This window comes from Malania oleifera, chromosome 13, assembly GCF_029873635.1.
Source record: "Malania oleifera isolate guangnan ecotype guangnan chromosome 13, ASM2987363v1, whole genome shotgun sequence".
NCBI lineage: Eukaryota > Viridiplantae > Streptophyta > Magnoliopsida > Santalales > Ximeniaceae > Malania > Malania oleifera.
The window spans coordinates 2,568,090-2,578,425 of record NC_080429.1 but is presented as its reverse complement, the minus strand read 5'-3'; the positions used below and the strand labels follow the sequence as shown (position 1 = coordinate 2,578,425).

General features: G+C 35.4%; 1 protein-coding gene across 1 annotated transcript; it reads right to left on the bottom strand.

The window, feature by feature from the left end:
* Positions 1-2,201: 2,201 nt before the first annotated feature.
* Positions 2,202-4,756, bottom strand: LOC131145659 (uncharacterized). The gene is made up of 6 exons (XM_058094857.1): positions 4,161-4,756; positions 3,501-3,603; positions 3,361-3,426; positions 3,078-3,233; positions 2,857-2,953; positions 2,202-2,725 (listed from the first exon to the last, which is right to left on the bottom strand). The coding sequence occupies exons 1-6, from the start codon at positions 4,618-4,620 to the stop codon at positions 2,600-2,602; spliced, it is 1,008 nt and encodes a 335-aa protein (XP_057950840.1). The 5' UTR covers positions 4,621-4,756; the 3' UTR covers positions 2,202-2,599.
* Between the last annotated feature and the right edge of the window lie 5,580 nt (positions 4,757-10,336).

Here is a 10,336-nt window from a genome sequence, read left to right as displayed (position 1 = left end):
CACCCGTATGTCCCTTATTAGGACGAATAGTTTGTGTTTATTATCAGAGATATGCATGTTATGTATGTTAGTAGCACCTTGGGGCCACCTAGATGGTCGGGGCATTACAAAAGTACTAAGTCAAACAATCATTTATCCAACTATCTCACATTTGAATATGTATTAAATTTTTACAAGGAGTCCTCACTTTCAAATTTAATTTTCACATGAATTCTTTCTCAAATTAGACTCTATTGTTTCACTTTAAATAGGGGTAGATCCAATTTTTATTGGGAATAGGTCCTAAAATCAAGGGTTTACACATATATATCAAATGTTTTTCTATAATTTCAATATAAGCTATAGTCAATATTAGACTGTCGACATTTATTTGTAACTATAATGGAAAAGAGTCTTTTATTTATTTATTATTTTTTAAAAAATTTATACATGAAAAGACTACAGAACGGTGGATAATCTGTCCAATTCTTGATGAAAATCTTTTGTGTCCAATAGTATCACATAATAGCTAGTCATTTTAAAAAAGCAAATTTCTTTTAACAGGATCAATTAGCCTAGAAAATAGGACAACAAACAACAAATTGTGCCCTAATTAACTCCCTTGTCTCCGTTTGTACTTCAACTTCTACACTCACCTAGGGTCCTTCCCAATATAACAAAGTTTGTGATCTCTTGCTTTCTTTTAGATAAAAGCATGAAGATAGATATTGACAATCTACGTTAAAATAAACATTCTTTTTGTTAAGGTTTTAGGCTAATGGGGATGTCAATCTTGTTCTTTTACTTTTTTAAAAAAAGAAATATATATATATGTATAATTTTTTTTTTTTTGGGTACGTCCCGGGTGTCCACTACCGTCAACGACGTCCGTTTTACGGTCCGTCGCACCGGCCTGTGACTAATCCCACGCCCTGTAGTATGGCCCCACACACCACAGAGGGGTAAATTCAGGCGCCCAGCCGCAGAAATCGAACCCGGGGTGGGAAGATCCCTGACCTCGTGAAAGGCAACCCCTGGAGTCCGCCCTGCCAACTGAGCTCAGCCCTGGGGGCATATATGTATAATTATTGTACCTACATCTTATGTGTAAATCATCTACAACATGCTCAATGATTTGAATTCTCTAATTCGTTCTTTCTCTCAAAAGTTGGTAATTAATAATTTTACATGCAAGTTGGTGAATAGTATAATAATTTAAATCGTGTTTTTTGGGAGGGTACAAGCTAGATTTAGAATCGAAAAATGAAAAGACCAAATTAGTGATAACTTTGAGAATCTTAAGTCTAATTGTTCTCTTTTTCAAGTAATGAAAATTTTAGAGAATAAGAATAATTTGGTCTTATATATGTATTTGGAACTTGGATCATTTAAGTAGGATTGCAATCATTAAAATGTAGAGGACGCTTTTGTCTCTTGTAATTATAATTAAAAAATAATATCACTATTTTGAGACCTTAAAATCCATTTGATATTCTCACACCTCTCAGATTTCAGTAATTAATATAGGTTTAGTAATAGATTATGCTTGCAAGAGAAATTATATTGGAGACCTACTCCATGTATCCATATGCCTATTTTCTGTAAAGCCCAAAGGACAAACTCATTCCATGTATACTAAATATGGCCTAAATAAGTGCGAGTGTATCTAAGTAGAAAACATGTTCATCTTGTAGGTTTCGTGTTAAAGGTCTTAAATTTTAATCTTAGAAATAGTTATAAAGGAAAATAAGACGACAAATGAGATACACCCTTTTTTATAGTTCTGACTGATCTCCCAAGGAAACCACTCCATAACAACATTATAAAAAGTACACGTAAAAACGTTATTGTTAAATAAAAGAAAAAGTGTCTCTTATAGTACATCCAAATAGTTAAAATTTGAAACTTGTATGTTAAAAATATTTTGGCTCGAACTAATCTTTGCAAATATGAAAAGTGTACAAGATTGGGATGCGAGATTAGTTACTTCTTGTTGTATGGTGCTGATCCAACGTTATAGATCTAGGATTTTATTTTTTTATAAGGGGAAATCAAAGAGAAAACTTTGAAATTACAACAGAAGATGCATTAATTCACTTGAATTTACATTTTCAAAGCATTTGAATTTATAGATTTGCGACAGAATGAATGTGTTTTCTACATTTGCTCTTCCAAAAGAAGACATGGGAGTAAATCAAAAGAGGCTCACTCAAGCCTATAAAAATCTCTAAATTTTCTTTCCATTAAGCTTCATATAGAATGCAAAACTATGATTCTAATCATAGTAGGCTCTTTTTCACTTATGAACTGCATTTTCAATTCATAGTAAACATACTGAAGTTCCACAACAGTCAAAAAATTGTGGGTTTTGCCTTGGAAACTAAAATTTTCAATGCAAAACCAAAACCCTTAATTCCCCAAAGTCGTGGAAAATCTCAATGTCAACTTTTGTTCCCTCCCCCTCCCCCTCCCTCTCCCCCCATTCCATACCTCTCCTTTTTCTCAGGTCTCTTTTTTTCTTTTCTGATTCTCTTTTTTGTCTATTTCTGGCTTGGCATCCATGGATTGAAAAATCCGATCCGTGAAATGCAATGCTATGCCAAAGGAAACCAATCGAGCATCAAAATTCATCGTGGATGTAGTAGTCATCGTCGTGTGCTGAATCGTCAAACACAACACTGTAGAAAATGTACTCATGATTGAGCATCTCTTCAAGTGATAAGCTCTTATCTCCATTATCATCAGCCTGAAAATTTGAAGCAAAGGCACAAAAAAGTTAACGAGAAGCTATTCATAAAAATAATGGCTTGATGAACTGTAATGTCAAATATTTCAATGTCATTCTTCATCTCAAAAGTATGTTCTATAGTGATTGACCTCATGAACTAGATAATTTGTGTAATATTTAGCATATGACAATTCGCCAGGGTGAAGGTACTTGAGTATGGGTTTCAATTCTTCTTCTATCAAGAATCTGCCAACACATTTGAACAGATAATGCAGAAAAATTAGTATGCTATGTAAATGAATTTGTACAATTGTATATAAGATCAATTCCTTGAAAAGAAAACAAGTAGTTCTAAGATGAGGATGGGTACTTGTCCTTGTTCACATCAAGCTCTGCGAATTTCTCTTCCGGGGAAGGCACAACAGTCCCCACACCTTCGAATTCGGCATAACTTTTGTAGATGTTGTAAGGCCCTTTGTTAAACTCGACGAAGTTGAGTTTCCCGTCATCATCGTAGTCCATTCGCCTAGTGCGGGGACTCGAAAACACAGACATTAGTTAGTTTATGCACAAGAGGATCAATCAAGTAAGAAAAGCAATTAGGAATTGACTTCTCGAAAGAATGTAGGATCAAGAAATATAGGACGGCTCACTTTATTTTCTCTCTCAACAACCATTCTTGAATTTTCTCATTCTTACTATCTTCAGGATGTAAGAAGCTGCAGAAGAGAAAAACAGTGCATTTCAGTGGAAGCCCATAGGTTTTCTTTGTAAAGCAAATGAAGAAATTTACTCTTGAAGCTCATCAAAGCTTAGAAATCCATCTTGGTTAGCATCTGCATTATTGAATTGCTCCTTCCACCATCCAGGCTCACCATGCCCCATGTTATCTTTCTCTGTTTCAAATTTGGATCAAAATCCATTAGAGAACATGTCTTCTTTCTTCTATCCATTGCTGAAGCACGAAGAAAAAAAAATAACCAAAATCTTTTTTGGTGGTTGTCATGGATTGCACAACTTGAGAGAGGCGCGTATAATTTTGTGTAGCTCATTTGAAACTTGAAAAATATTGACAAAGAGAATGTAAAATATAAATGAATCTACTTTTTTAAACTGGAAGAAGCTCACAAAATATCAAATACGCTGTAAATTAATAAATAAAATTCAAATTTTAGATGTCATTAGAATTTTAATCTTTTAATTCTCAATTATATTAAATATTTTTTAATAATATTTTATACAAGCGGGTTATATCCATATCAGAAATAATTATTTTTCCAAATAAAATTGTATTAGTATTTAAACCCACTAAAGCAAGACAGGACCCACAATTTTTTTTCAATAATAAAGTAAATTTTCTTTTAATCTCTCAAAAAATTTTCTTTTTCCCTCGTTTTCTCGGGAACCAACCAGACGAGAGAATATTAGCCGAACATCAGAAACCCAAAATTACCGATATCTTCATCAGAAAATTTATGGAGACACTCTCTGAGAGAAATCTTCTCGTCCCCGTCCTTATCGAGTGACGCCAACTCCTTCTGTGTCATGTAGTTCAATCGATCCATGGCTTGCTGCACATTCCACGCCTCCAGCTCTTTGCAACTCACCGCCCCATCTCTCGGATCCTTGTCGATCAGAGGAAACAGAACCATCAGCCTGAAGGTTATGTTCAGCCGTCCGTTCTCGTCGAAATTGACCGCTGTCGCGACAGCCGGCGGACTAATTAGGTTTTCCGACGTCATATTGATTGAGGCTTCCATCTCGGAGACCAGAGGGTCGAAGGCCGCGTGCTTGTACGAGCCGAAGCGGCGACCGAGCCGGAGATGGGGGCGGGGGGGAATGGTTCGAGAGAGGAGGAGGAGGAGGAGTACGAAGACGGCGACGAGGAGGGTGTAAACCGCCGCCCTCTTCATTTTCTGATGAGCTCGGGGGGCGGCGGTGGCGGGCCGGAGGAGGGGGGACCTCCGGGAGAGAGAGGAGTTAAGGGTAGAGGTGATTTTGAAGTAGGGTATTTTTTTTTTTAAACTTTTTTTTTTTTCGTCTGGTCTGAATGCCAAGGAGAGAAACCGTTATTGACAGTTAGAAGTAAGGGGTAAAATGAGCGAGAAATTTTTGGATGGTCCTAAATTGAGCTTGAGCGCCCCTACTAAGACTATTCAATTGGTCGGTTTACAAGTAAAATATTAAGTATCAAAATTTTTTGATTATCTAAAAAAACAAACTAAACCAAAATTCATTAAAAATTGACTCAATTGATTCAGCTAATTCAGTAATGATAAAAATTAGGGTTACAAATGAGTCGAATTGCTTTTGAGTTACTCGTTGTTTGACTCAATAATGGTTCACTCGAACTCATTTATTAAGTTAAATGAATAGAGTTCAAACTCAAATTTCGAACTCGTCAACTAAATTATCCGAGTTCAAGTTGAGACATACTCGACTTATTAAATTCACAAGCTAGTTTAAGCCGGTTCGCATATTGATTCATTTATCAGCTTGTTTATTCGTTAGTAGTTTATGAATTAATTCAATATTAAACTAATGAACTAACTTGATATTAGTTTCATTAAAAGTTTGATTTTAACTTCAGAAGATATACTTCTCTAATTATCTTTATTAATTATTAATTAATTTAATTAATTTAGTGGTTCAACTCATTTATTAATATGAAATAAACTTTAGTTGAGTCATACTTGAAATATATATATGTTAAACAAGTTGAGTTCAAACAAAATACTTTAAACTCGAATTAAGTTCGAACAAAAAACTTTAAGTCCAAGTCGAGCTCAAGCTGAGCTCGAGCTCTCTTTCAAATAAATGAGTTGAACTCAAGCTAGCCACAACTCAGTTTGATATGACTCATTTGCAGCCCTGCATTGTTTTTTTTTTTTTCTTATTTCTTTTTCTTTTTTTCTTTTTTTTTAAGAAGGGTGGCACCTCCATTTATTTATTAATAACCCCTCACTTTTGGCGAAGGAATACTGTGGTTACAAGACAATCAATGGGAGATAACAAAAGACAAACGTTAAAAACCTCCCAAAGAACAACACTAACATCCAGCCAAAACCAGATTATAAGTCCATACAAAACGAAACAAATCAGGACCTACAAAACAAATCTCACACAATAAAACAAAACAAAAGATAAACAGCAAAAAGCATAAGCAAAAAACAAAAGGAAATCAGTTAAACATACCTCATATAAGTCGTACACACCTTCTCCAATTTATACAAACCATTGCTAACTCTAGGGATTTGACTACTATTTGTAAACAAACTATTCCTCCCCATAGCACCTTGTCGAGCCAAGGCATCTGCCACTTTGTTCCCTTCTCTATACGAATGATTTATCAAAAAATTCACTCCCTCCAAAAAACTAATAAGCTGCTCTCAAAAATCCCACAAATACCACAATGAGCACTTCCTAGCTCTAATCCAATTAACTACAATATTCGAATCACATTCAATATCGATACAGGTATGACCCAAATGATTGCAAATCTTTATTCCCTCCAACATAACTCTCAATTCAGCTTCATTATTTGAACAAGAACTAAAAAATTTTGAAAAACCAAACACAAAAGAACCTGTATGGTCTCTAAGGATGCCACCACCACCCGTCGGCCCTGGGTTCCCCAGGCTGCTCCCATCCAAATTTAGTTTCAACCTCCCTTGCCTCGATTTTAGCCATCTCACACTTTGTATAGTTTTAATTCTTTTATTCACAATTTGCACATCCAGATTCTGCAATACCCGAAAATCAACATCCTTTAACTGAACCATTTCTTTCATGTTCTTACTCAAAACCCCCACCCAATACTTAATGGAAAGCCACACATCAGTACTACTCTCTAATTTTCCTCCCATTCTAGTCACACATCTCCTTCTCCACAGCCTCCAAACTACTAAACAAGGTATCAAACCCATCAATGAACCCAGCCCTGCATTGGAAATTGAATGACCAAAATTTATGTTTGTTCTTTTTCTTTTTTGTCCTTTTTTCCTTATAAAATTTGTTATTATAAAACATTTGCAACTTCAAGAATCTTGTATAAATATGGAAACTAATAAAATAATGCATGTTAGAATTAGTATGAAAATCTAATCCGTATATAATCCTTTCTAGTTCATTTTTTATGGGTTTTTGCCCAAAAAAAAAAAAAGGATTTTTGATTAGTTCGTTTTTGGACCACCAAAGTTGAAACTGAACCAAACTGGATTTGGATCCAAAAACTTAAACCAAAATAAACCATTTCAATATCGGAACCAAATGGCTCAATTCAACTGGTTATGTCAGTTTGTGTCGGCATTTGCACACCCCAAGTCCCTATAGTTGGGTGTAGGTGTAATAACCAAAAAAAAAAAAAATGTAGAATAATAATAATGGTCATTTAGTTAGTATCAAAATGAAAGTATTTCTCTGTTAGGATCCTTGATTCCATGTTTAATACCTAAGAAAGACCTTATCTAAGCGAATGCTCAGAAACCATTGCGGCTCAATCACTCCCTAGAGGTTAGTCTGGTCAAAATAAAATTTCATAGGATAAACAGGGTAGACACTGTTTGTATACGTAAATAAGTACATATATATAAAATAATGTTTTGACTGACATAATTTGTAAGAATATATGATAAAATAATAATAATATAGTTATCCTATGCGAGGGCCACAAGACCATGTGGGGTCTACATGAATCCCGAAGCCTTATGGGGGTCCATATGAGTCTTGAAACTGTGTAGGGTTCATAAAACCGTATGAGGACTATTGGAGTTATGTAGGACCCACTTGGGTTTCAAAGTTGTGTGGGGCCCACAAGACCATGTGGAGGCCCACATGAGTTTTCAAAAATTACCAATGCTCGATAGCGTAGCTTAAAGTTTAAACGGATCAGAGTGCCCCCACACTGTTTACATAGAGGTTATGTATGGTAGTGGATTTCTTCTGAGTGCACACCTAGTTCTAGATTAGGATTTAATAAGGAAAATTTCACTTAATGATGATGTACGTTGATTTAGTTTGACTGACTAGCCAGTTAAGTCCAATCTTCGAACCGCACAACCCAGTCATGGAGATTAGCATGACTTACGACTAACAGACCTAAGGGTGGATTTTTTTAATATATTTTTATACATATTTAATTACGTGTACAAAGTTATTGATGACTTGAAGGAAAAATATATGTTTATATGAATAGGGTCATTCTTGTGCATAAATGATGATCTAAAGGAAACGTATAAGGAAAAGTATATATATGTTTATAATTAAATATTTTTGTTACAATTTTAAAGTTAAAAGTTAATTTAATAGTCACAATATATGGTTATTAAATTTTACTGTTATAGTTGATGATAAAAGTTTTATGTAGAAATTTTTAAATTTACATTTATTTTAGAAGCAATTTTGAAGTTATAGTATTAAATTATAAAAGCTCATTTTGGTCACACACTAATAATAATCTTATTTACTTACTGAGCATCATCTCACCCTAATCATATTTTACATTTCAAATAACTCTGAAGGACATATCGGAAATCAGGCATAGTAAGCATGCAGGTGGGAATAGGAAAAAAAAAACAAAACTTGATTAGTAATATTAGTATGATGTCAGATGATTATGTTTGTGTAATTTTTCTTTTTTTGGAATAAATGATTGCAATGCGGTTAATTAGTGCTCTGGTTTAATAATAATCGATTTTATTTACTTCCACTGTAAATTAATGGTAAAAAGTAAACATCTCAGATCCTTCAGGACTTGGGGTATTTCATTTGGTAGAAGAGAAATAGGTTATAAGTTCTATAGACTTTAGGAAATAATTTTACCAGAGCATAGACATAAACCATGATGTGGGTAAGATCGGGTAAACTAGGATATTTTTCTTTTGCCTATAACCTTGATTAAACTTTAAAGATAAGGTTATAATTTTAAAATAACTCTAGTCCTTTCCCTCGGAATGGACCCGAAGAACAACAACGTGAGTGTTAAAGGAAACGAGAATAATATGGGGACTTGCGATGGAGAAGACATCAATGCTACTATGGTGTTGCGTTATATGGCACAAGTCATGGCGAAATTTCTGCGGAACTCCAAGGAACAGAATGGTCCACCAACCCATGAAGGTTGTACGGTTGAACAGTTCAATCGAATGCACCCTCCGACTTTTGAGGGAAAAGCTGATCCAATTGCTACAGAAGATTGGATGCAAGCAATGGAAGAAATACTACGAGTCCTTCATTGCATGGACGAATAAAAGGTGTTATATTCTGCCTATAAAATGACTGGTAAGGCCAAACGCTAGTGAAACTTGAAAAAGTTACTCCTAGAGGAAGGACCAGATCCAATAATCCTTACGTGGGAGCGTTTTAAGGAAGTCTTTTTTGAACGATTTTTCCCCAAAACCACCAAAGATGCTAAGGCCAAGGAGTTTTTGGAGTTAAAACAGGGAAATATGAACATACAATAATATGCAGCAAAATTCGTTGAATTATCCTAGTTTGCATCATATTTGGTTCCGGATGAATCAAAGAAAGTCCTGAAATTTGTAGAAGGCTTGAACTCAAGGATTTATGAACTGGTAGCAATATTTGAGATCGAAGACTTCTCCAAATTGGTAAACAAAGCAACAAAAGAAGAAAAAAGTCAATAAAGGAGTGCGGAAATATCTGACCAGAGAAAGAGCCCCATACTACAAGGGTTTCACTCTGGTAGAAATTAGGGACCTTGAAAAAGGAGCAACAACAACAACAATAATATGGGGCAAGGCCAAACAAGGAGAAATCCAAATAATGCACAAAACACCCCTTGTCCAAAATGCAACAAAATTCATGGGGGTGAGTGTCGGGCCGGATTAGGGGTCTGTTATCGATGCGTTAAATTTGGTCACTTGCAACGAAAATTCCCACAAAACAACTCCTACAACCCAAATCAACAAAGAGGAGGCAACCAGGCACCTCGAAACAATAATCAACAGAACACCGCTCAGGCGCGTGTTTATGCCCTCACTCCAGGAGATGCAGAAAATACTAATGATGTGGTGACAGATATTATTCCCATATTCTCCAAGAAAGCAGTTGTATTATTTGATTCTAGAGCCACACACTTCTTTATATCTACAACTTATGTTAAAATATGTGGGGTAGAGATTCAGCCATTAGAAACAGGGTTATCTATGGTTACACCAACGGGAACCTCGATAGTATGTAGAAAACTACTTAAAGGTTACCCATTTGTGTTGAGGAAAGGATACTACTGACTAACTTGATAGTATTTAGTATGCACGAGTTTGACGTAATTCTTGGGATGGTTTGGCTAGCTTCTAGTTATGCTAGTATAAATTGCTATAATAAGAAGGTGGTGTTTAGACCTCCTGGGGAGCAAGAATACAAGTTCAATGGAAATCGTGTATTCCTTTCACCACAAATATTGTCGGCTACCCAGGCAAAGAGATTACTCTTGAATGGATGTTAGGGGTACCTAGCATGTGTGGTGGAGGCACCAAGGGAAGAATTAAAGCTTCAGGATATCCCAATAATAAGGGAATTCTCGGATGTATTCCTTGAGGATTTACCTGGGTTACCTCCTGACCGCGAAATCGAGTTTGTTATCGACCTACTACCAGGGACGACACCGAT

Excerpts from the sequence above, each read along its gene's own strand:
- LOC131145659 (XM_058094857.1), bottom strand. The coding sequence starts at position 4,620 with ATGAAGAGGGCGGCGGTTTACACCCTCCTCGTCGCCGTCTTCGTACTC. Across the intron at positions 3,427-3,500 it reads AGCTTTGATGAGCTTCAAGA|CTTCTTACATCCTGAAGATA; the intron begins GTAAATTTCTTC and ends TCTCTTCTGCAG. Across the intron at positions 2,954-3,077 it reads CTTGATGTGAACAAGGACAA|ATTCTTGATAGAAGAAGAAT; the intron begins GTACCCATCCTC and ends ATGTGTTGGCAG.